We start from the raw sequence: 27834 nt of genomic DNA on the forward strand, positions 1-27834 counted from the left end.
ATATTGGGAGTTCCTCAGGCCAGTCAAATTATAGGTTTAGACCTTTTCTCCACCCTAAATTCAATGGGCATAACAATATTTTTAAAATGCACTTCAGTGTCTTATGAATAGGAAAGCCTTGCATAAAGACATTTATAAATGTAAATTGCTATTTTGTGTATAAACAGAGAGAAAGAGAGAGAGAGAGAGAGAGAGAGAGAGAGAGAGAGAGAGAGAGAGAGAGAGAGAGAGAGAGAGAGAGGGAGAGAGAGAGAGTAGAGAGGAGGAAGGAAAGAAAGAGAGAAAGAGGGAGTTTCTTAATATATTCTAATATGCATAGCTGTAGTATTGCAAGACAGGAGTCAGAAGATCCAAGCTCAAATCTGGCCTCAGACAGTTCCTAGATATGTGACTGTGGGCAAGTCACTTAATGTCTGATTGCCTGAGAAAAAGATCCATTGGATCTACTGAATAAGGACATGGCAAACCACTCCAGTACCCTTGCCAAAAAAAAACAAAAAACAACAGGGATAGTCATGTTCCATGGGGTCATGAAGAGTTGGACACATCTGAACAACAATAATAAGTATTATAAGGCAACATGGTATAATAAATGGAAAATTGGCCTTGGAGTCAGGAAGAACTGGTTTCAAGCTCCACTAATCATTTCACCTCTTTGATAGCTCCCTATGACAACAAGTCACAGGATAAATTGATGTAACAAGTCTCCTCATCCAGGAGTTCCCCATATCAATGAAATTGTAGGTCTGGTACCTATTCTTTCTTCCTAAAACCACTTGTGCAATCCAGGGATAAAAGATCCCTCTGATCACAGAAGTAGAACTAGAAAGGACCTGAAGGGGTCAATGAATTCACTCCCACCCTGCTCCATATCATTTTTATAGCTCAGGAAATTAAGCCTGAGGGAAGTGACTTAGCTGGTTATGAAAAGAGCCAGAAAGAGCCAGGAAGCTTCTTGTTGCCCCACAAAGAGTTTCATGCTGACTCACCCTAATTAGCATTCCTCAGAATTATCACCTATTTTACCCCTCCTCAAAAAGTGAAAATAGACCCAAATCTTTTTTTTTTCTTTAGAATTTTTCCCATTGTTACATGATTCATGATTCTCTCCCTCCCCATCCCCACCCCACTCTGCTCTTCTCTTCCCTTTCCAGGAGCTGACAAACAATTCCACTGGGTAATACATGTATCATTGTTCAAAACCTATTTCCATGTTACTCATATTTGCAGTAGAGCAATACTTTAACATCAAAACCCTAATCATATCCATATCAAACTATGTAATTGATCACATGTTTTTCTTCTGTGTTTCTCTTCCCACAGTTCTTTCTCTAAATGTGGATAGTGTTCTTTCTCATAAGTTCCTCTGGATTGAATGGTCCCAAATCTTACTAGCTTCAGTGAGTGCCACTCCACTCCCCACAGCAATCATCATTTGACTGGTGGTCTTTCTGTCTTCATCAACAACTAACATGCCTCCAGAATTCCTAAATTTCTTTAACCTAGGTTCTTTTCCCCGTTTCTTCTGTTATACTGAAATCAGGATCAAATTTCCTGTGTGACATGAAGAATAATCAACCCATTTCTCCCTCCTCATAAATGAGGTCATTTTTAAATCAAAATCAGAAAGGAAAACAGAAACATATCTCGGGGCAAGATAATTAGAGCAAATTATGCTTTCTGTATTTCTGCTAAAGACTTGTTTTTTTGGACAAAACAGATCATTTGTTTGTCAAGGCTTTACCGCCATCAGGCAGAATCATACTTAGGAAATTGCATGAGGTATCTACCCTTAAAGTGGGGCCAAAATGACAGCAATAGTGACCTCTTCTTTCATTAAAACAGCATTTATTCGCTAAGAGGAAAGTGGAGGGGCAGATGGGGCAGTCTTGCTGCTGAAATAAAATATTATATGGAAAAAAGATGATTTATAAACAAAAAGTTTGGCAATCTTTATCCTGAGAAGTCTAGTTGTTTCTTTAACTAAAGATCACGTGTAGGTCAAAAAATAATTAAACCATATCAGTATGTGTAATTACTCTGATATTTATATATATATAGATAAAAATACATAGTACCATGTGGAGAAAGCCACTGATGTGACTAATTTATTCTAAATAACCTTAAAGGTTTGCATCAAACTGAGCCAAGAAATAAGAAGGTCCAGCTGACTCTTTGTCCTTTGGAGTACAAATGATGAAATAAAATGCCTTTAGCTAAGGATTGAGAAAATATAGCAGAATGAATGTTTTTGGTATGCAAATGATATGTATTTTGGAATACATAGTACTTACATTGTAGAATACAAGTTACTGATGGAATGCTTAATGATATTTGCTAACTACAGATATATATTGTTATTTTAAAACCATATAACCAGTCAAAAGTCTGCCATAATGGCTAAGGGAAACAGACTATGTAAATATGTAGTTAGGCTCTTATCAAAATATGAATTTTTGACCTTCTAAAGCAAATCTAGTCCAGCCTATTGTGTGAATTCATTCTGCATTTTCCATCAAAGTTTCAACAGAGGAAATGTGTTGGGGTTAACCTTTGAGTCAAATCTGATCCCTTCTCTTCCTCCTTGCTCTTAAAATTTGAAGATGAGATGCTAGTAGGCAATGGGGTAAAGGAATGTTTAATGATTAAATGTTTGAGAAATCTCAGCTTCTTATTCATTAGTAGAGTTTTGTAGCATTTGTTTCACACAAAAGAAAATCCCATGATCACAAGCTCTTATCACCTTTGGCTTTTATAGGGCAAGATCTGTTAAGAGAATGTATGCCCTAAATATTTTGTAAGGTTATTTTATGTTAATGTCAGCATGAGGCAAATTTATGTACCTCAGGTACAAAACAACCTCTGCAGAAATATAACCTGAAAGATGGGATGATGTAATCCACACACAAACACAAATGGGAGAATTGAGAAAATTATCTGGGTAATTGGAAAATAAAATGCTTTTCCATAATAATCTGGTTATTTCAGGAGAGACTAGCTCTTTTGGAATTCACTTTTCTTTGATATTCAGATAGGCAAAGACACTAATTCCTTTAGAATTTCATTGTAATATGCTTATTTAAAATAGGAAAGCATTAAATAATAGGACCTGTTTAATGCTTTTATTTTTCAATGCTCTTTTCCTTTCATTTCTTATTTTATCCTCATAATATTTCTTTAGATGAATGAATGGATGGATGGATGGGTGGATAAATATATACATAGGTAGATGGATGTTATTATACCCATTTTTTCAGATGGGTTAGTAGAAATAATAATATAACAGCTAGCATTTACATAGTACTTTGAGTTTTGCAAAGTGCTTTAGAAATACTATCTCAGAGCAGTTAGGTGGCTCAGTGGATTGAGAGCCAGGTGGAAAGATAGGAGGTCCTAGGTTCAAATCTTGCCTCATACAACTTCCTAGCTCTGTAACCCTGGGCACATCACTTAACCCCCTTTGCCTAGCCTTTACTACTCTTCTGCCTTAGAACCAATACAGTGTTGATTCTAAGATGGATGGTAAGGCTTTTTAAAAATTATCTCATTTCCCCCCCCTTACAATCATTCTAAAAGGTAAATACTGGGGGGCAGCTGGGTAGCCCAGTTGACTGAGAGCCAGGCCTAGAGATGGGAGGCCCTAGGTTCAAATCTGATCTCAGACACTTCCTATCTGTGTGACCCTGGGCAAGTCACTTGACCCTCATTGCCTAGTCCTTACCACTCTTCTGCCTTGGAGCCAATACACAGTATTGACTCCAAGAAGGAAGATAAGAGTTTTAATTTTTTAAAAAAAAGGTAAATACTATTATGATGCAAAGTTTAGAGGAAACTAAAACAAAGAAATCTTAAGTGACTTACTAGGGTAAAATAGCTTGTAAGTATCTGAGGATGGATTTGAACTCAGGTTTTCCTGACTCCAGGCCCACTGCTCAATTCACTGTATCACAAAGATCTACCATTGATATGAGTCCTTAGTAACTAAGTCACTAGTTTAAAAATCTGAACTTCATTTTTCAAATAACTTGATTATTTAATATTATTATCGATTATATATTTATATAATTGTATATAATTATTAATATATATTTCATTGCTAATTCTATAAAACATAATTATGTATCAATCCTTACCTGTTGCAACATGGCGCCCCATTCCAAAGATGGCATATATAATGACTGGAAACAGAGAGCCATATAAGCCAAATACTGGGTGGACAGAAGAGAGAATAGCAAAGGCCAATCCTATAAATAAGATCAATGGAAATTACTTATGAGTAAATTATTTCTAATACATGATCCAAAATAACAACAGGAAATACTTTAGTTTTATTTAAGTCAAAAATTGATACATCATCATAATTAACTATTTTATATGATCATTTAAAGCAAAGTATATAAGGTATATATATATATATATATATATGGTATATATCTTCTGAAGTACCTACCTTATATATATATATGCATATATATACTAACATATATAAGCCTTGTTTGAAAATCCATATATTATTCATTTTTTGTACTTCAATCCCAAAAACCTACCTGTGTATCAGATATCATGGTTATTTACAGAGATACAAAGACAAAATAAAATAGCCTATGCCACAAAGGAGTTTGTGTTTTATTGGGAAAAATGCATATCTGAATAAATCAATAACAATAAATATAAGGTAACTTTAGTTCTTAGGAGTGTCAAAAAAAAAGACTTCAGTCAGGAAAGGGCTTGTGCTAGTCACTGAAGGATGTTGGAGCTTCCAAGAGGCAAAGATGAAGGAGAAGTACTTTTGGAACATGAGGATCAACTTATACAAATATAATTAGGCTGGATGGCTTACTCGGTCAAAAACCAAGAAGCTTTTTTTCATTACTTTCTACATTTCAGGGATACAGTATTATGTGATAGGGCTAAATACAAAAACATAAATACAATTGTGAAATATAAACATAATTTAACTTAGTGATATTGTTCTGTATTTGCATAGCATTTATACCTTTTCCCAATTACTTTTAAAATGCATTATCTTATTCCTGCGGAATAGAGGAAGCAGGTATAATTATCCCTATTTGAAAAATGAAACAGCATTGACCCAGAAAGGTGAAAAGTCTAAGGCCATTCTGTAATAACAGTCCAGATCTCCTGGATTGTGCCATTTTCTGTTTGATTACCCTGCTTCTAATGTCCCATGATCAAAGTCCAAACCTAATAGCTAAAGAAGTCATTATCTTGCTTGAAGAATAAGCACAGGATGAATCATGAATTTGCTACTTACACAATTATAGTACAATGTTAGCTTCTTGAGGGCAAGGAATGGCTGTTATTTTGTTTCGAATCCCTACTATGAATAATAGTGCTTTGTACATTTTTGTTGTTAATCATTTTGGTCGTGTCTTACTCTTCATGACACCATATGGAATTTTCTTAGCAAAAATGCTTTAGTGGTTTGCCATATCTTTTTTCCAGCTCACTTTACAGATGAGGAAACCTAGAAAAATAAGAGTTAACTGACATGCCTACCACAGGATTTGAACTCATAAAGACGAGTCTTCCTGCCTTCAGGTTCAGCACTATCTGCTATGCCACCTAGCAATATGTCTTTTGAATTGACTGAGATGGGGAATATACATAAGAAAACTAGCATGCAGATACATGACAGTCATGCCTACATAAGTGTAGCTGGGGTAAACATGACAAAAATATTTGCATTGTACTTCATTAATATTATCTCATGCACAATAAATAGAAACCGTTGCAAAATGCATTTTAGACAGAGAATGGAAAAAAATTTTATTACATCCAATTAAGGCACACTGACAGTCTTAAAGGACTTATCCAAAGTAGTGAGCAAAGTTAGTGACATTTATTCTGCATTTATTCCTGTACTTAAGACATAGCACTAGGTCATAAAGAATGAAGCCAGAATTTTTATAAATACTTTTTAAAAAACAAATTTAACTTTCCCGGTCCTAAATTTAATTCTAAGAGTATGTTTTGGCTGTTATAAAGCCATTCATTAAAGTGTGTCTCCAGATCATCATGACACAGAGGTCACCCTGGATTTTCAAATATGGTGCCAAGGCAGTCCACATACTGGCAGGTCCTCTCCTGCAGAAAAGGCTTTGAATATAGGCCTAGAGTTGAACTCTAACTATCATCACAGAAAAAGCTGGCAATCAGGTGATGGAATCGAGTCTTTTTCAGGTTCCGAAATTAATGAAGACTGACTATGAATAAAGGAGGAGTTATAAACCACAATAGTGAAAAGACCTACAAATGACAAAACTGCAAATGTTTAGAAACAGTCATTTAGTAGTTTCTTCTTATTATTCTAGACAGTGTGCTGTATGTAGGTATGTGTGTATAGCTAAAGGTAGCTATAGATAATAGGTCCTGATTATACTATCAATGATCATCCTTCTCTAGACTTGAAAACAAGAACTAGACACATTTTTGTTCATTTTTCCTAAAGTATATTTTAACACTAAATGCTCAGTTTTGATCCTACCTCCTAGATAACTCAACATGTTATGCTGTGAAAAATTTTATATTTGTCCTAAAAAATATTTTAAGTCAACTCTATGTTCAGGAAAATAGGCAGGAAATGGGCTAATGAATAAGTGAGTGCCCTCTTGTCTGTAGGATTGGGCTGAAGGCTGGGCTGGAATAGAAGCAACCTTATCCCTCTGCTTCCAAGATCTCCAATAAGAGGCTCAGTGAGTGAAGGAAGACTGCCCTCCTGAGACAGCCCATTCTGCTTCTGGACAGCTCTGTTAGGAAGCTTTTCTGCCTTCAAGGGAAACTCTGTGTGTGTGTGTGTGTGTGTGTGTGTGTGTGTGTGTGTGTGTGTGTGTGTGTAATGTTAAACTACTAACAGAAATGGGAAGGATGATTTATGTAGGTAGTGTTTCTGTAAAGATCTTAGAAGCTATTGAGTTCAATCTCTTCATTTTATTGATGAAGAAGATGAGGCAGATACAAGTTAGGAGATTTTGATTAATATGAATAATGAATCTTGTGAAATGGTCTCATTATCCAAATTCCATTGCAATGGAATAAATCACTATATTTTATGTAATTACAACTTTAAATTCTGTGCATAATGCATATGATCATGTCACCAAATGCATTATTTGTACAAATCAGGACGTATCTGTTTAATACTTTTATAATTTACAGAGTTATTCTAATTATGCTATAAAAGAAATAATATATGACATTTACATGATACTTTCAGATTTTTAGGGATCCTGACATGTTATCTCATTTGTTCTTCAATAAATTCCCAGGAATTCAGTACTGTCTTTATCCTATTTTTACATGTCAATAAAATTTTTAATAATCACTTTCTGACATTTTGTGATCCATGTTTCTCCCTCCTTCTCTCTCCTCCCTCCCCAAGATAGCAGGTAATATGATATAGATTGTATCTATGTTATCCTTCAATATATATTTCAGTGTTCATCATGTTGTGAAAGACACCTATCTCTTACACTAGAGAAAAATTTATGGATTAAATAAAGGAAAGAATGATATGTTTCAATCTGCATTCAGTTTCTGAGAGTTGCTTCTATAATTTTTGGTTTTGAGTGTCTGGGTTTTTTTAAATTCTTTTTTATGAGTTAAGAAACTGAGGCAAAGATGCAGAGTTGTATAAAAGAAAGAATGCTGAATTTGGAGTCATTGGATGTGAATTTGAGTCTCAGCTTTGCTACTTTCTGTGTGACCTGAGGTAAGTCAATTTACCTGTCAGGGCCTAAAATTATCCATGGGGGGAAAAAAGAGAGAATTGGGAGGGATGATCACTTAGGTTTTTTTCTAGATCGAATATTATGATCTGATATTGCCCAAGATCATGTACCTAGAAATGGTAGGATATGTATCATTGCTTCCATTTCACCAATGAAGATCTAAAGATATAAAAAGCTCATGTTCCCTTCCCAAGACTAAAAATGGAGAAAATGGTAAAACTGAGACTTTTGAACTTTGGTCCTCTGATTTCAAGACCAGTGGTCTTTTTACTATCAGTCAGGCAATAAGCATTTGTTAAGCAATTACCTTGAACTAGACACTGCTTTAGACCTTACTTAAATTAAATTAGATTCTGTACCCCTATTCAACTCAAAGACATACCAGTGAGCCATGCACTAGGCCTACATTAGATTTAGAAAACCTGAAATAAAATGCAGGCTGTTATCTCTGTACAAAATTCCACAAGACTAAATCAAGGACTAAACACCACAATACCTTTTTCTTGACCTCACATTAAATGGATACAGAACTTTCACTCTCAGCTGTGGTTTTATTCACACCCCATGGAAATTCTGGCTCTGGGCTTCAGTAAGCTTGAACAATGGACAAGGGAAGCATTGTCCCAAACTGATAGCTTACTCTAAAAACTGAATCTCCTGCAAGAAGTTAGGCGTGTAAAAGTACCTCCCTAAAAGGAAACGCCTCATCTCCTTGCTCATTTCATACTTCTATTTATACTATAAATTCTGGAACTCTTTCTTAGAGGGGAAATAGCTTTAAAAAATAACAACCTTTCAGCGTAAATGCCAATTACTTAGAACCAATCAAATAGATTGTCTTATCATTTAGATGCATGTATACTGTCTGTCTGATGATAAGCCATACCATGCACTACATATAAGAGAAATTTATAATTACAACTCTATTACAGAGATCTGAAATGCAGATCATTATAATCAATCATGAATATCTGTAACAGAATTCTATTTGGTAGTCTGTGAGGAGAGCAAAAACAATACCCCAGACAGACAGTATGTCATCAAAATGAATTGAAAGCCATCACAGCTTAAAAATAAATTGTGCATCAGACCAAAGTGAAAGACTAATTTGTCAGAGGAGGAGGAAGAAAAAGAGATAAAAGTGGAGGAGGAAAAGGAAGAGGGGGGGAAGGAGGAGGAGATTAAGTAGGATAAAGAGAAGATGGGGAAGAAAACAAAGGAGGAGGAGGAAGAGAAAGAAGAGAAGTGGGAAGAGGAGACATAAGGGGGAACAAAACCAGAGATTATTTAGTTATTTGATTACCTACCAAGACTAAAAAAGACTTAATAATACTGGTTATGTCACTCTGGTAAGACAGACGCTGCTGGAATGCCTAGAAAACTATTATTTTAATAATATTTTATTTTGCCACAATTAGATGTAAAAATAATTTTAAATATTCATTTGTTTTTAAATTTTGAGTTCTGAATTCTCTCTATTCTTCCTATCTTCCCTCCCATACCTTTCCACTCCCTGAGACAGTAGGCAAGCAATCTGATATAGCTTTTACATATGCAATCATGTAAAATATTCTGGAAAAGTACTTTAGAAAAAATCAGTTCTTGAATGAATACCCTGATGAATAATAATAGCTATCATTTATATCTATAATTTTTTTTAAGATTTGCAAAGTACTCACACACATCTGATGAATGAAAAAGTTAAAAAAAGCTTTCATGAAACTCTTAGTATGTACCAAGCACTATGCTAAGCACCAGTTATACAAACTGAAAAATCTAGATGATCTCTCCTTTCAAGAAGCTCATTCTCATTGGGGAAGAAATGATAAAAGAAAGTTCATCTGTAGGCAAAAAAGAAGGACCCAAAAGTCCTAATACTTCAACAGTGGAGGAGATGGCAAGGCTCAAAAGTCCTTAAGTTAAAAGAAGGTCAGATGACAGCATCAGTAAATGCAGGGTATGGAGAGAGAGAAAAAACATATAGGTTGGTGGTGTAATGGTTAGCAGTATTAGATGTAAATCAGGAAAGCTTAGTTAAAGATTCACCTCATATAGACTAGCTTTGTGACCCTGGTCAGGTAATTTAATTTACCCCAGAATTAATTTCTCCATCTGTATAATTGGGATAATAGTGATAATTACAGTATTGTTGTGAGAATCAAATGAGATATTATATATAAAATGCTTTGCAAAAATAAATGCCAGCTATTTAGGGTAAGTCCTAAGAATCATAAGAAATGGGTAGATGGAAAGGATTAAGATTGCTATATCTCATGAAAAGGAATAGACCTAGAGAGGCTCTATGTTTTTATGCCAAAATCATTTGGAAAAAAATAATAAAACATTTTTATTTAAGAAAGGTACCAAGATAAGATGTTGGAAAATGTAGTTCATTTGTAAGCCAACTTTGCTCATAGGAATCTTCTTATAATAACGAAATCATGTCTGGTCAGATAAAGGCATATATTTACTCAGAAGATGCCAAAATGACACAAAGATAACTTATCTCACTGATATACCCAACAGAGCACTCATTTAGCCAGATCATCAAAGGTGGGTAATTCAATGTCAGTCTATTTTCACTCAGCAATTACCAATCCATGTGTCCATTCATAAAATAACTTACATTGTGTTCTTTGCTTGCTTAAGAAACCACAGTAGATCTCTGTCATCTTCCTGCTTAAGTCCTGGCTTTCCTCTGTCTGGCTCTAACTTGCTCATCCTCCAATCAAGTCAATATGCTTTCCTTAGTATTTGGCATACCACCGCGTTGTTTCCACCTCAGTACCAATGTTCACAGAAAGGTTAAATGATCACTCATTAAGTATATTGTAAAAGACATTCATGTTCAGTTGTGGGTAACTGATCCTTTCCAGTTCTGAGGCTCAAGTAATTCTTTGCAAGGATTAAAAACTAGAGAATCAATTTGTGCCAGGAGGAAAAAGAATTGTGGCAGTATTGTAGGTGAAAATATAAACTACATTTTTGCTGTGACAAACTAAATTTAGCTGGATTCCCATTTAAACAATTACCCAGAAAATAGATTCTAGAACTGAAGAAGAAAGGGTCTAGATTCTAGAAACTGATCAAAGCGTCTTGACATTATATTATAGTTAGGAAGCACAACGGAAAGAGCATCAGGACTGGAGTCAGAAAGACCTGAATTTCAATCCAGCCTCAGACTAGCTATGATCTTGCACAAGTTGCTTAGCTCTATTTGCCTTGGTTTCTTCATCTGTAAAATGAGCTGGAGAAGGAAATGGAAGACATCTTTGCCAAGAAAACCCCAAATGCAATCACAAAGAGTTGATCACAACTGAAAGGACTCAGCAATAGCAACCAAAGCAATGATGTTATATAGATAGCAGTCTAACAAATTGGATAAAGAATGCAAAATACATTTGCATAAGGTGTAATTCTCTTCTATGTTAAGATTTATGCAACTGAAACCTATAAAAGGACCTAAATGCATATATCTAAATTTCAGCTACCAAAATGCAAGGCTGTATGGCTAACTTAGTTACCTACTCTTCCACTAGCATCTGTTTTCTCTAGAATTTATTTGCAGAAAGAGCACTGACTCTGGAGTCAGAAGACCTAATTCAAACCCTGCCTCTGATCCTTATTCTCTGTATGACCTTGGACAAGTCATCTAACATTTTGGTTTCTGTTTTCTCATCTACAAAATGAAGGGGCTTGACTAACTGGCTTCTCTGGCCCCTTCCAGCTATAATTCTTTAGTTCTATTATGCTATGATAAAGTTTTCCTTGTCCTCCTGTCTCAGTTTTTATTGCAGTCTATCTAGGGAGCAGAAGAGGCTTAAATCCACATTCTGAACGTGAACACAACAGCCTTAAATAAACACTAAATTATGTCATACACCTCCCATCTTAACTTTGAAAATCTCTAGAGACCTCAGGCTTGCGTTTTCTATTCAGGTTATGGGCAAATTCCATAGCAGAGCTCCCATATGGAGCAGCAGATAAATCACTTAAACCTGGGGAGTCTCACAATTCTTATCTATAGCATAAAGAGGTTGGGCTAGATAACCACCAGTCCTTCCACTCTAAACCTATAAGCATGTCATCCTAGGTTCTCTTTTTGAACGTGATGAACTTGAGGTTGCTAGAGACATAAGGTTACCAATACAGTGAATGTGTGAGATATTCTTTGAATGACCATTCTTTAACTTGTTATATAGCTACAAAGAAAATGTGTTTAAGTGCTTCCAAAAAAGGCTAGAATTCTTAGAACACTGCTTTAATGTCTAGGAAATGGTCCCTGGAGAAGCCATAAAACGCCAAATGAAAATAAGGAAGAGCCAACCACATTTGGAACTGTGGTAATGGGAGTTATGCAGAATGGAGTTTCCACAAGAAATGATATAATTCAATTTTCCAATTATACTCACTAATTCCTGGTACAAATGAAAACAAAGCCTTTATAAAAATATTAAGGAGGCCGAACCCAGACTGGTACATAGAAATTTTAAGAGATGCCCTCTTCCCCAAATCCTTCTATATACTCTTAGCTTGGGCTCTCAGACTGCTGCTAATATATTCGATCACACACTAAGTTAATGAAGAATTACCAATACGTTTGCTATGTATTTGTCCTGTGGATAAATGGGAGACTCTATCCCAGAGGCTGGCTGTCTGGCAATTTCCACACATTAAAGTTCACTGGGTCATTTTCTTAAGAATTGCCTTCATTGGGTTAGTGGGTTGGTTTTTATTTTTGTTTTTTCTTTGTTTTTTTTAAGTAGCCAAACAAAAACAAAATGATGTTTTTCAGTTCTGCTTCAGGCCTATGCATGGATTGCTTCAATGTTAGAAGATGACTTCCTAAACTTGGGATAGCTATCTGTAAATCTGTTATATATTTCCTTACAAGTCATGTTGCCACCCTTTCAGGAAAACAAACTGGATAGTTACTTCATGTAAAGAAAGATTACCAAGGGAGTAAAAACTTACTAATTACTTCCAAAGACCTCAAGGGAGTCAAGGTAGGGTCAGGGTTGCTATGAGTAGATCAAGTGGCAAAGGGCAACTCTAATTATGTATGGGAATTTCCCATAAGTTCTCCATTACTAAAAATAATATATTTTAAATGACATGATATAGAAAAAGAATATTCGATCTAAGGTTATAGATACTGGGTTCCAATCCTGCCTGTGGTAAAACTTTTCTTGGGAGCTTGGGAAAGTCATTTTGAACTCAGTTTTCCTAGCTATAAAACCGAAGATTTACCTTACAAAATTACTTGCAATTTTAAATCTATCATTCTGTCTATTAAATTCTCAAATTAGGTAGTAAGGGATAAGTATTGAATTTCATATTAGGATGGAGAGGAGAAAGACTTACAGGAAATTAGGGGAAAGGGAAAAGTTGAGGCATTCTGTAGGGACATGCTTTATCAGAAAGCAGGTGTCCACAAATATTAGAGTGCTTTTTTAAAAATAATCTCCAAATGTAAGAAAATCTGAAAGACCAACAACAAATGGTTCTTATTCACACATCTTATTTCCTTTACAAAAGAGGAGTCATTTGCTATGAGATGGTAGACAGAAAAAAGAACACTTAGAAAACCAAGTCCTTATAATGAAAGCCAGAATGACCCAAAGATATAAAAAGAAAATCATGCCTAATTCCCTCAGTGGCGTGTTTCTTAAGAGATTACTACTGGGTTTAGACAAAGGGAATTTGTTAGTCTATATAGCCCATGTCCTTTAAACTCCTCAGGAGAGGGATGAATTCATGGAAGAGAAATAAGGATAGTGAGGGGTCTAGAAATCAATTCAATTCAATGAACTTGATATAAGCACCTATTACATACAAGGCACAATGCTAGGCACTGGAGATGAATAAAAATGACGTGATCTCTAATCTAAAGGAGCTCATATCTTATTATGAGGATAGAGAAGTAGTGTAACATGAACCCACATGAGTATAATACAAGATTGGGTGTGATAGAGGTCATGAGAAAGAATTGGGCAAACTGCGCTATGAGCATTTAAGAAAGATGAGGACATTTTCATCTAAGGGAAAAAGGAAGAGGTGTCAACTAAGCTGGGTTTAAAAGAAAATGTGAATCCTGAAGGAAAGGGAGAGAGAAGAGGGAAGGGAATAATTTTTATATAGTACCCACTATGTGCCAAGAATTGTGCAAAGCATTTTTACAAATACTACTTCATTTAATCTTCACAACAACCCTATAAGGTATTATTATTATTATTCTCATTTAAAGTTGAGAAAATAGGAACGAACAGAGATCAAGTGACTTGCCTAGAGTCACACAGCTAGGAAATATCTGAGATCAGATTTGAACTTATGTCAAATTTGAACTTAGTTTTCCTCATTCCATGCTCAGGGCTGTATCCGCTGTACCACTAGCTAGCTGAAAGATAAAAAGGAAATACATCCCAGTCACTTAGGATAGTCTACAAGAATATACACAGAGAAAAAGCTAGTTGTCTTGTTTGACTAGGATGTGGAATGCAAGAAGGGGAAAAAGTAAATACAGAAAGGCCCCGTTCCCCTTCTTGTGCCATGAAGGTGCAATTTAGTCAAGAGGAGGTAGAATAGACCTCTCTAGCTTCTTCTACCCTCATTATTCTCCAAAAGAGATTTTCAATCCTACAGGAGAGCAAGCAAGAGGCTAAGGCCAGGAGCCTGGTCACTCTGCTCTCCTCCGAGACAGAGAGAATATAAAATTATAAATTATAGAAAATTATATCAGTCTGTTCCATTAAGTATTAGTTTGAAAAATGTGATCAGATCTGACCTAACTTCTGGTCGCTGTGCCATTATTGATGGGAAGGAGAATCCAAGATTTATGTGCAAGGCTTGGGCCCTTCTCCAGCACGTGCCAGTTCCACAATGAACACACACAGAAAACAGCAAAAAAACAAAAGCCACATTCATCTAAGTTGTAGCAAAACAGAAGTCAGAGAGGTAAACATAGGAAAGTATATACCAAGAAAAACAGAGTGAAAGCACTGTCATGGAGATGAAGATAGCGCCACTCAGGCCAGAGAAAGAGATTCCTAGTGATCACCCAAAGGGAAACTCCCTACAGTCTCTCACGGAGCGATCTGAAAACAGGGACCTCATAGAGACTGTGAGTTCCTCCCATTTCTTCCCAGAATTTTATCCTTCAGAAGCCTTTAGTGGGATTGATCTCTTCCATCTTCCCTTTTGCAGTTAGAGATCAAACGTGCCCCAGCACAACTCAACCCTTGAAGAAGGTCTTCTGAAAAAGAACAGAAGAGGGCTAGAGCTCTCCAGGCTCACCCATCCACACTGACTCTCACACATGGCAGGGCCTTCATCTGGGCCAGTGAGTAGATAGTCCCTGACCATTGGGATTAAGTATTGAGGTTATACAAAATAAGACTGAAACCTAATTTTGAAGAGCCTTAAATGTTAGGCAAGGGACAGATAGGTGGCTCAATGGAGAGAAGAAAGCCAAGCCTGCAGATGGGAGGTCCTGGGTTCAAGACACTTCCCAGTCATGTGACATTGGGCAATTAACCTTAATTGCTTGGCCCTTACTGCTTTTCTCTCTGAGAATCAATCCCTAGCTAGCATTGATTCTAAGCTGGAAGGTAAAGGTTTAAAAAAGACCAAGTAAATAAAAACATTATGCTACACATTTCATATTTATCTTATTTGAGGTAATCTAGAACCATATTGGGAAGTTTTTAAGCAAGAGAATGAAATGATTGGCTGTCAGATAGACATTCAGACAACACATTATTAATTGCCTACTATGAGTTAGGTATTGTGCTAAGTGTTGGGGATACTAAGAAAGATAATTCCAGTTCTCAAGAAGTTTGGTATAATGGAGGAATGTAAAAACTATTTATGTCATAATTTAAAAAAAAAACCCTTACCTTCCATCTTAGAATCAATACTGGATATTGGTTCTGAGGCAGAAGAATGGTAAGAGCTAAGCAATGGTGGTTAAGTGACTTGCCCAGGATCACACAGCTGGGGAGTGTCTGAGGCCAAATTTGAACCCAGGACCTCCCATCTCTGAGCCTGACTCTCAATCTACTGAGCCGCCTAGCTTCCTCTTATTTGTGTCATAATTAAGAAATTAATGGTAGGGAGTAATAAATGTTTATTGGAGTAGAATATCTAAATAACTCAAAACATCATTTTTTAAAATTTTCTGTATCATGTCTAAGTCCTCAATATTCTTGGTTGGTTGTTCCTGTATTCAAAAAGTTCGAAAATGACACCATGATGCCAGGATCAATGTACAGTGTGTCCAACCATGACTGATTAGACAAGTATTAGTTTGGAAGGCTCTACCACAGGTTGGGCAAATTTCCCATATGAACAGGATGCTTGCAACTCTCTCAGAAAGCTGCATTTCTGGAACTCTCAGCGATCAGTCCTCCAGAAGTCTGAAGTTCAGAAACTGCCAGCATTCAGCCACATGGTTCCCTCTCCAGAGCATCTATTTCTCAACACTAAGAAATTTCCTGGCCACCCCTCCATGGAAGCAACAAAAATATCAAGGCTTAGACTATGCATTTGACTCCACCCGCCTCTGGACTGACATAACAATAATAATTATACATATAGATGCATATTTATATACTAGTAACTACTATGGACTTTTAAGTTTCCAAGTTACTTTACATATTATCTCCTTTGATCTTCACAATGACCCAGGGAGGTAATAGTCTCCCCGTTTAATAAATAAGCAAACTGAGGCTGGGAGAGGTTAAGTGACTTGTCCAGGTTCATAATGCAAGGTCAATATCTAAGACAGGATTTGAAATTAATATCTCCCTGACCTCAAGTCCAATGTTCCAACTAGGTATCTAATTAGCCTTCTAACACACCTCAAATGTGCTTCTTTTTTCAAGGCCTCCATCAACAATTCCTGGGTGGGTAATCAGAGAAAATGTTGTGTAGCTATCAAAGCCATCCCATCCCTATTTCCCTCTAGGATCTGTCAGTCCTCAGATTCTGAATTCTGTTACGTGCCCAAATCGGGTCTTTGGATCTCTCTGAATAGACCAACTCAATAATGAACAATCCATTTTAAAGGCTCAATTCAAAGTGGGTAGGGGTGAATCCATAGCCAGTCAAACCAACTGATTTAATCACACATTCTCAGTGAGATATAAATCAGTTCGGTTGATACCTATATCACCAATGGCCAGGAGATGTCCTTAATCCTCTCAATGAGTTACCAGTGGATATATCCATACCCCCCTAGGAAAAATGATTTCCTAGTAACCTAATCAAATTGCCCAGGGAACTTTTTCATTCATTTATTCATTAAATAAACATCTATTAAATGCTTACTATGTGACAGACACTAGAGTTGAAAGTGATTTTAGGGGAAATCTAATCCAACTCTCTTTTTATTGATGTGGAAACTGAGGCTTATAGGAGTTAAATTACTTGTCCAAGGTCACACAGCTATCAAATGAAAGAGTTAGAATTCAAATACAGATCCTATCACTCTAAGCCCAACACTCTTTTAAATGTGCCAAACAGATCAGCCCTCTATATCCATACTTATAGTACATTGATTCACCTTATGGTTAAATTATACACAAACACGCACACACATAAATTAAGCAAATATTGATTAAATAACTACTCACTTTATACAGAGACCATTATTTTAAGTGCTAGGGGAAATTACAAAAAAATATATTTTTGATAGGTACAATCTCACAGGATGAGTACCCAATAAATGCACTGAGAGATTTAATGCAAAATACAGCTGCAAACTCCAAAGACAGGTGCAAACCAGTACTACTTAAAGTCTGAGGAAGGAAAAAATCATCTGCTACTGGAGGGATCTATAAGCATTTCATGGAGACCATCAAACTTTAACTGGGAAATAGGCAGCATGGTATAGTGGTCAGAAAGCTGACCTCAAAGCAGCCACAAAGGATGGAGTTTCAAGGCTAGCCTCTGACATAAACCCTCAGTGTGACCCAGAGAAAGTCACTTAATTTCTTAGTGCTCTAAGGAACTTTCCAAGATTTGGTTTCAGAGAAGATGACCTACCAAGGTAGAAAGAATTTCCTTTTTTGGTAGTACCCTTTACTAATAAAATTATAAGTAAAAAAAATTAACTAGGGAATTGAAAAATGTCCAGGATTTCAGCAAGTAAAAAAGTTAATGGAAAAGATATTCAAGAAGAGTATAATATAGCAGACAACATAAGTACAAGTAAAGATGTGGGAATGTATAAGTAAATCTTCATGGACCAAAAGGTTATCCAATTTAGATTGGGCATAGAGAACATAGTCTACAGTCTATGAGAAAAGAATAGAAAAAAAAAAGTTTCACCAGAATGTGGAAAGCTTACAATGCCCAATCAAAGAGTTTGAACTTTATTCAGAAAACATTAGATTCTCAGTTGTAGGTAAATGACTTTCCAGTGGCACTTCTAGAGAAAATTAGATTCAGCTGTCCCCTTTCCTTTCAGGAACACACTTCTAAGTTTAACAACATGCATTTAAGTCAAAAGCTATTTTCAGAACTTTTCTGAAGGATGAATTAGAAGAATGTTCATCGTCATTGATAAAAGGAGATACTCCATACGGAGTTACAACATCAAGAAAACTCTTGCCTTCACTTAACCTTCATGTTAATGTCATGCTTTTAAATAAAAAAAATAAAGATAGATGGATAGATAGTTTTATATCAGTTTCATTTATATATACATATATAAACATATTTCACCCTTTCCAACCCAAAAAGCCATCCATTAAACAAAGAAATAAAAAAGAAAAGTTTAGCAAAACCAACAAATACATCAGTCAAGCTGATGGTATATATGGCCTTCTACCTCCATAGTCCCCACTTCTGAATGAAGGAAAAGAAACATATCCTCCTATATCTACTTCAGGGACAAGACTGATCATATAATCACAGAGTATTGTTTAGATTGTTTCCATTTTGCATTGTTGGGATATTCCTGTTCACAGAGTGGGAATAGTAATACCCAAAGTAATTGTCCGGAATACTTTGAAAGAATTAACTCCAAAGTTATAAATATATAGTTATTATTGTCCTCCATGTCAAGAAGAGAGTTTTTTTTTATTTTATTTTATTATCATGCAAAACATACCTCCATATTGGTCATTATTGTAAGAACACACATATAAAACCCAAATCTCAAATAGAGTGTTTTGTTTTTTTTCTTAAAATCTTACTTTCTTTCTTAGAATCAATATTAAGTATTAGTTCCAAGGCAGAAAAACTGGTCAGGGCTAGGCAATGGAGGTTAAGTGACTTGCCCAGAGTCACAAAGTTAGGCAGTATCTGGACAGCACCCAAGCACCACCTGTCTCTAGGCTTGGCTCTCTATCTTCTGAACCACCTATCTGCCTCTAAAAGAGAGTCTTTCAGAAAACATGAAACAGTTATATAAAGAAATATAATTATGCATATAAGGAAATAGCTCCTCCCACTTACAAGTGGTATTTTTATGGTTGTAAACAGGCAGCGCCAGTATTATACTTATTTTACAGATGAGCAAAGCATGTTTCAAAGAGGTTAGATGACTCATTTGGGGTCACGCGTCAGTAAGGTCCAGAACGGAGACATGAACCCACATCTGTTGATACCTCCTCCAGCCATTTTGCTATTATATTGGATTCCTGGTCCTATGCTCAGGTTTCCCCCAGAGACCTGACTAAATCCTGCTAGTTCCTGGGAAGACCCTAGACATAAACAACACAAAGACCTGGAAATTGGCTTAGGAAAAAATAACTTGTTGAAAACTCTTTACTCTTCTATATTCCTTGGAGATGCTTGCTGTTCTGAATGTAGGAAGAGTAAATGAGGATTTCTACTGAGGGTTTGGGGCTATGGTTGCTACAAGAGGGATTCTCTTTTTGAAAAGTAGACAATGCCACAAAATACACGGTGGCACTAGAGAAAGTAGTAACGTTACTGTGGCAGCTGGGCAGTGATAGAGGCTGGCCTTGGGAGTCAGCAAGATCTGGGTTAAAATTCCACCTCAAATATTTACAGGATGTGTGATTTTGGGAAAGTCACTTAACCCCTCTCAGCCTCAGTTTCCTCATCTATGAATTAAGAATAATAATAGCACCTAATTCAGAGTTGTTATGAAGATCAAAAGAGATAACATCTATATAAATGTTAACCATTATAATTCAAAGACATGACTTATTTGTACACTTAATAGCAGTCTTTGAATCATAATAATCGAATGCTTTACATACTATATCTCACTTAAGTCTTACAATAATGAAATGAGTATTACAGGTTTTATTATTATCATTTTACAGACAAAGAAACAGAACCTCAGTGTTTTAAAATGAATTATTCATGGTCCCACAGCTAGTAAGAATCAGCAATGGGATTTGAACAGGATTCTTTCTCAATCCGTGGTGCCACAATGTGCCAATATTTATTATAGATCTGGGAAGAGAGTCCCAAAGACAGCATCTTTTAGCCATCTCTTTTGCTTCCTCAATTCTTGCTTCCCAGTTCTTCTTAGCAAAAAGAGCTTATTCAATTATGCTCATAGTTGGTTTTTTAATTAGGAAATAGGAGTATTAATTCCTTATGGCTAGAGACAGAATATGAGTAAACTACTTTCTTGGGCCCATACCTCAAAGATGAAATCATTTGGATACTATGATGTGGTAAATTATTTCTATGAGTGTGCTAAATACTTCCCTGTGTTTTTGAAAGAGTTTGAAAGAGTTAATTTACCTCGTTGGAAAATCCAGTTATTTCTAGAGAGAAATAGTTCATCCATCATGGCTAGCTTCCAGCAAATATAAAATAACAAATAATACCAACAAGAAGACTATGAAATAGCTACCCAGGGGGGAAAGTTTGTGTCTCTAGTTTAGGACAATAAACTAGACTGAAGCTATTGTTTATTTGAGCTGCTTCAGTCAAGGTTGGAACTCCCTTCGAAGATAATAGAACTTCACTGAAGGAAGCTATCCCGCTACATAATATCACATTAAAGAAAATAATGATGCTTTTTTATTTTGAACATGCCCATTTTTTTCTGGGGCACCTAAATTATTTTTTACGTAACATCGAACAGAGTTGCTAACCTTAGAGATCCAGGAGACAATGAGCAACTAAACCTCCTTTAGCCTAGACATAAAAATAAGCATTGGCTTTGTGTCTAGGGTAGGACTGCAAATCTTTAAGGGTAGGCCTAGCAATGATAGGTGAACATGTTTAACACTGTCTATTTATCCCTTCTGTTTTCTCTTGTATTTCCTTTATGACATATGTTTGTGTTTTATGAACACTGAGTATGTTTATAACAGTCAAATGATTGTGTTCTTTTAGCCTCAGTGATAGACGAATTATGAGAATGAGGGAAAGCAAGCAACAAGGAATGGGAATGTGATTGTTAAGTGGATTTTGTTGATGCTGTTTTTGCCAGACCCCTAATTTCATCAAAGTGGGGAGTTCCCAGTGAAGAAGTTGGCACATCGGTATTTGCTCAGCAGTCTTAGAGAGTTGCCTGAGGCACTGAGAGGTTCATTGATTTCTCCAACACCAGACTCTAAACTGGAACCCAGGTCTCCAAGAACAACTCTCTATACACTAAGGCACACTGCTTCACTTCTCAACTCTTTAGTGTGCAAAGGTAAATATATGTTTTTGCAGAGATTTGAATTTCTTCGAAGTTGAAGCACTTCACTTCTTTGTTTTAAGAATAACTAGATCTAAAAACTTCCAAATCAACATCTTCCTTTTATGTCTTACATTTCATGAAATCATCACAATCTACCTGAAACTTGGAGAGACTACAGAAAGATACAGGATCTCTCTCATCTTCTGTATAATAACCTTTCACACGTTTAAAGATCATTATTTGCTCTCCCTGAGCCTTTTCTCCAAGTTATTCCCAGTTTACTTAACCTTCCTGCCCCCTTTCACATTTTTGTGACTGTCCATGAAATCTTCTCTAAGTACCCTTCCCTCCCTCTTAAAAGTATGGAACTCTCAGTTAAGGCCTAGTCCTTAAACAAAAGCTCCATGAAGTCTCTCTAAAATTCATTCTTGTGCTCTCACCTTTCACTTCAACATCTATAGCAATGGAGAAGGTGGAGAGAGGTTGCTAAAAATCACTGAGTCCTTATTCCATCTGCAAACATTAACTTCATTGTTGGCAAACAGAATATTCAACCTTTGTCCAATAACCAACAATTGACAGCTAAATGGAATTATGGCTGCCAGGTTCTCCTTGCAGAAGTGAATAAAGGAGTTGATTTCATTATGTTCTCAAAGAGAAGAAACACATTTTTAATGGGACATTTGGTTAGATCATCATGTAGAATTCATGAACATAAGCAAATAAACTACAATAAAAATTTAATATAGCTTATATGCCAATATCTATTGCATATAGAAGGTGAAGTAGAAGAATTCTATGAAGAACTTGAAGAATCTTCACCTTCATAATCTATTATTTCAATGCAAAGTGTCATAAAATGAATGATGGTGGGAAAAGATGGTTCAAGAAATAAAAGAACAAAGATTTGTGGACTTATCGTAGTTCTCAAGTTTGCATATCATGAGCACTTCCTTTAAGTTTAATGGACTATAATCTCCCTGCCAGATTATTAAATTCCTTAAAAGGAAAATGTATGTCTTATCTAAAAATGAATTACACTTTTAGATAAGCAATTAGCACAGTGTTCTCTGAACATAGCCAGCACTTAATAAATGTTTGTTGTTTTCTATTTTGAGAATAACTCTAGGAAGTATTAGGCATGGCATGTACTGAAAATCATGCCCCTTACCCCCCCCCCCAAAAAATGACAATGACTATACTTTACCAGAAAGGAAACCCTTGGTTCCCCATATGGGAATCATTTCAGAATCAAGTTTGTATTCAGCTAAGTCATCAACCAGGGAGAATAAGGATCAAAAACAGTCTTTAATATGGTATTGATTTATCCTTGAGAGCTGAAGAAAAGATAAAAATGAGAAGACACTGCAGACAAATGCAGCAGCTACACTGCTACCTGTTTAAACAAGCTGCAAACTCCAAAAATGGGGAATAGATGAAAGTAAAGACAATGATCCTGTCACTGTTTCATCAAGAAATTGAGCCAGTTCAAAACAGTCAACCCAATGAGGAGGCTTCACCAGGACAACCACTTGCTTTCCTTGCCAAGTGGAGAAATATAGCAGCCAAGGGCAACATTTAAAGTAGAAGACCATTTGCAAAACATTAGGGAGGAGAATGACAGAAGATTATAAGCAGAATTGTCTTACAAAATAGCCAAAAGCAGTTGAGAGGAAAATAAGCCTGCAGAGAATTTGGTGTGAGAACTGGATGTCAGATAATTACTTTTTTGGGCAATGCAAGAGGGAAACAAATAGACATAAAATGGAACAGATCTGACAGTATTTCTATGGCAATCTATTTTCATGAATAACTATTGTCATCTACATTTGAACTCCACCTTAGTAGCTAGTGTATTGTATAAAGAAATAACTATGGCACTAAGAAGATGAAGTTGGGAATTTGTAAAAAAAAAAAAAAAGAAATATGAGCTGGAGGTGTCATAATTAAAGGCTCATGGGGATCAATTTTCAAATCATTTTTAAAGAGGGAAAAACTCCAAAACAATATAAATCATAGTTAGTGCTACCATAATAAAAATGACTGATAAAATATTATCAACTATTGAACTATATGCTTACTTTCCCATTAGAATAATGTATTTACAGTTCAATTTGGATTTCAACTTAAAAATCCCAGTTTTGTATATTATCTTTTTGACCTTGAACAAATATTTCATTTATCTAGGTCCTAGCTTCCTCATCTACAAAAAGAATAAGTTGGGCTAGATCACCAGGGTGAAATGGAGCTGAGTCATGGTGCTAAAGTTAAAAAACAAAAGATTATCAAAGTGATTATGTATGCTTTCAGGTAAGTCAGGGGAATAACTGGTTTGGGGTAGGAGATAAAAGATAATGTAATCTCTCATGTATGAAAACTTTGAATTATATTTGATTCTTCCCCTTTCTTAGTCTCTCGCTCACATACACACATACAATATTTCTCTCTGTTCTTGTCTCTCTACTGCTCTATTTCTCTTTCGTTGTCTTTTGGTCTCTCTGTCTCTGTTTATGTCTCTTTCACAAGATCTGTGACTTTTATTCATATAAGGACCTTTTTGTGAGGAAACTTTTTCCAGTACAGCCTAGAATCTACTCTGCATCTTAGGAGTCTTAAGAGAGTTATCTTGGACCTAGATGTTAAATGGTTTGCCCAGAAACACAATCAACATACATCTATGTGTCAGAGGCAGAAACTGAACCCAGGTCATCCTAACTCAAAGGCCAGTCAGCCATCTACTACATTATGCTGTTTTTCTCATAGATAATCAATTACCATCTTATTGATTCTTTTCCAACCTCCCTTGCATTGTATCCATAATCTCCTGTTAAGTTCCGCTGTCATCACCCTGAGATCTTCCCAAATTACCATCTGACTGGAATTCCCCACTTTTTCCCTCTTTCCCACTTCCAGGCCAGCCTTCAGACTGCTTCTAATCAATCAATCAACCAACCACACAGTCTGTACACATGTATTAGGCACTAAGTGCTGGGAATACAAAGGCAAAGGCATACAAGTTCCCAAGGAGTTTATATTCTCATGAGGAAGATGACAGGTGCCTATATATACATATGTATGTATATACAGAAAATAAAGACAATGAATACAAGGTATTTGGGGGTGCAAAGGCCCTAAGTAGAAGAGGATTCATGTGGAAGACAGAAGTGGAACAAACAAAGTCTTAATGGATCTGGGAATTCCAAGTAGCAGAAGCAAGGGAGAGCATTCCAGCAAGAAATAGGAGATGGTCAATATGAAGGCAGGGAGAAGAGAGATGGAGGGGCATTGGTATGGAACCACAAGCAGACCAGGCTCACATTTGAGGAAAACCTTTTTAGTAGCTATGTGGAAGTCGGATTGGATTGGGGAGAGACTAGAGTTGGGGAAACCAAAGAGAAAGCTGTTAGAATAGCTCAAGAGAGGTGGTAAGGACATGCTTCGGATACCTTGTGAATCAAACTCACACCCTCACAACCGTATTACCTAAGCTTAGACATTCTCTATGTCCACTTGACCCAAGCTAGCTGCTTTCCAATGCTGTGGTATTTCTACCATGTGAGACTGTGTAGTGGAGTTTATATGGGATGGTTTTGTTGCCCTTGATGAAAAAATCAGTTTAATATTTTTAAATGTCTAGATAGTTTGCAATTGTTTGTTGTCTTTTCACTCTTATCCTTAAAATATCTTCAAGCCTAAAGGGAGAGAATAAGCATTTATTAAATGCCTACTTATGTGCCAGGTACTGTGCAAAACTAAGTGCTTTTACAAATATTATCTCATTTGTTCCTTACAATGACCCAGGGAGACAGATGCTATTTTTATCACCATTTTATAAATAAGGAAACTAAAGCAGACAGAAGTTAAATGAATTTCCCAGAAGCATATAATTAATATGTGTTTGAGGTCAAATTTTAAACTCTGATCTGTCTGATTCCAGGCCCAGCACTTTGGACTCTCTGGTGCCACCTTGGTGCCTCAGGCTGATTTTCTACTATCTTTAAATTGGTTTTAGCCACTGTTACTCTCTGTTCTTGGGGCAACCAGGTAATGCCTTGGATTGATTGTCCAGCCTGAAGTTAAGATGACCTGAGTTCAAATTTGGCCATAAACATTTATTAGCTGTATGATCCCAGGCAAGTCACTTAAGCCCTATTTGCCTCAGTTTCCTCAAATGTAAAATAAGCTGGAGAAGGAAATGACAAACCACTCTAGCATCTTTGTCAAGAAAACTCCCAAATTTTGAAGGGAACTTTTAATCTGATTGTCAAAAAAGAGTTGAACACTACTAAACAATATCCACAACACTCTGCTTTAATTGGTAATAATCATTTATCATCCTTCCTTATAAAATTTTACAAATATTTAACTTTTAAATCTGTATTGCTTCTGGATGCCAATTCTACTTGGAAATAAAGTTATGTGTTTGCTGCCAGAGGTGTTTTGTAAGATCTTTTATATCATTTAGAAGAATGCATAAATATATTCTAACCATCACTAGAATTACTTTTTGTTATCTTTTACCCATTTTCCATCAGTTCTTGGTAGTTCAGGAATGGATTGTTCTATGTGCTATATCATATTCTCATTGTTAGTCTTTGTCCCAGTTTTATATTCATTCTGATCTCTAACAAATCTGTGCATAGACAAATGATTCAAAAATAACTCCCATATTAAAAGAAATCTTTTTTGTCTGTTATAATGTAATCAATTTTATTTTGATGTCATTCAGTGCATGCCACATCTAATGCCTAACAATTTTCCTCTTCAAGTCTTAACAAGGTAAATACACAAGCCTTTGATATAGTCTACTTTTTTCTTTTAGTTTTTTATTCCACCCCTCTTTTTCTTTTTCCTGATCAATGTTTTCTGATATATTTCACTGGATTCTCCCTTATTCTTATCTTTGTTCTGATGGTACCAGGTATCAATGTGTATGCTGATTTAATTTGGATAGTCTTCTCTACATCTTGGTGGAGTTTCTCAAGCTCTAAAATTCTACAAATTATGCTTTTGGATCAGTTTCAATCATTTCCATGATGGTTTCTTTTGATTCTTTTTTTTGCGTATACTTATCAGGAACACTATAATATGAGATAGTCAAATGTCCCATGAAGTAATGTTTGATATGACATATAATAAAACCAGCTTCACCATCTAATTTCTTTGTTTCTTTAAAGAGTACTTATGATTCTTCCATTTAGCTGCAATTTCCTTCTTTCATCTGGTTTCTTTTGAGGTAGAATTAAAAGTATTCAGTGCCTACTTACTGGTCACTGTACAAGGAACTCACATTTAGAGTACCAAAAGCTAAATTTAAATGTTGCCATGATTTAAAAACTGTGATCTCTAGCTCTTCTGATCCTCTTTCTGCTTATAAATGGAAGGGAACAATATAGGCCTAAAATTCTTCATACTTTTTTTGTGTGTGTGTGAGTTGTTGGGGCCAGCAAATTCCTCATCATATGGCCCATCTACTGATTCTGCTCAATATTTAGCTGGCCTGGTCCTCAGAAAACAGATTTAGTTAGGGTCATCTATCATAAAACTATAGTCAGTCCTATGCCATGAACCTACATATCCAAAGTCTGTCCAACTTAATGTATAGCCTATTATAATTTATTCTCTGACACAGCTTTCAAGAACCAAGAGTTGTGTTCACTCCCCCATTAGGCACTGGAATAGGATATTTTGGAGGAAAAAATACAAAGCCCATCCAAAATAATGACAGGGTGAAGGAGGCATCAACAACTGGCAAGAGAGGAACTAGAAAAAGTCTTGAATAGGACTTGATCTGAATTTTAAAGGAAATTTTTGATCTAACCTGCAAAGGGAGATGGGAATTTTAAGAAATGAAGACAAAGGACATTACTGCAGGCATGGGGACAGTCTGTGCAAAGGCACACCTTCAGCAAGGTACTGTGAGACAAAATACTGTGTCTAGGGAACAATCAAGTGGTCTACTTTGTCTGAATATAAAGTGCACGAGTGGGTAATAAAATTGGTCTGCATCGAGCACCTGAAATGCAGAAGTGTTGAGTGGGGAGAAAAAGGATATAGTGAAGCTCAAGTTGAACCAAAAGTTTTAGAACGGAGAGTGACAAATCCTTTACACTAATACAGAGATGTAGCATTCTTCTGTTTTGCATTAAAGAAAACTTCAGAGTCCCAAAGTAGTTTAAAGCTAGGACTATAGAAAAATGAAGGAAGGAAATATACATTGATTCAGCACCCACTACATGCTAGGCATTGCACAGAGCAAGGATATATATAAGAATAAAACAGACTTTCTTTTACTCCTCTCAACTCTTTCAAGTCACATTTCTCTGGTTCTTTCTATGAGTATTTACTTATCTTAGATTTGGTTCAAAGCATCAACTTCTCCAAGGAAGACTCTGGAAGCTCATAGAAAGACTACATACTTGGAGACATTGGCTGCTTTAATATCAATAGGTGGCTGGGTTG

At 36.0% G+C, this 27834-nt stretch overlaps 1 protein-coding gene across 2 annotated transcripts in view; it reads right to left on the bottom strand.

Annotated features, from left to right (window-relative positions):
* The window catches only part of SLC26A7 (solute carrier family 26 member 7), a 203150-nt gene that overhangs the window by 149315 nt on the left and 26001 nt on the right, over positions 1 to 27834 (bottom strand). For both annotated transcript variants that reach the window (XM_056823328.1, XM_056823330.1), the window contains one exon: positions 4134 to 4244. In XM_056823328.1, coding sequence (XP_056679306.1) covers positions 4134 to 4244 — 111 coding nt within the window. The remainder of the gene's footprint in view (positions 1 to 4133; positions 4245 to 27834) is intronic.

The sequence above is a fragment of the Monodelphis domestica genome, chromosome 3 (assembly GCF_027887165.1).
Source record: "Monodelphis domestica isolate mMonDom1 chromosome 3, mMonDom1.pri, whole genome shotgun sequence".
NCBI classification, from domain to species: Eukaryota; Metazoa; Chordata; class Mammalia; order Didelphimorphia; family Didelphidae; genus Monodelphis; species Monodelphis domestica.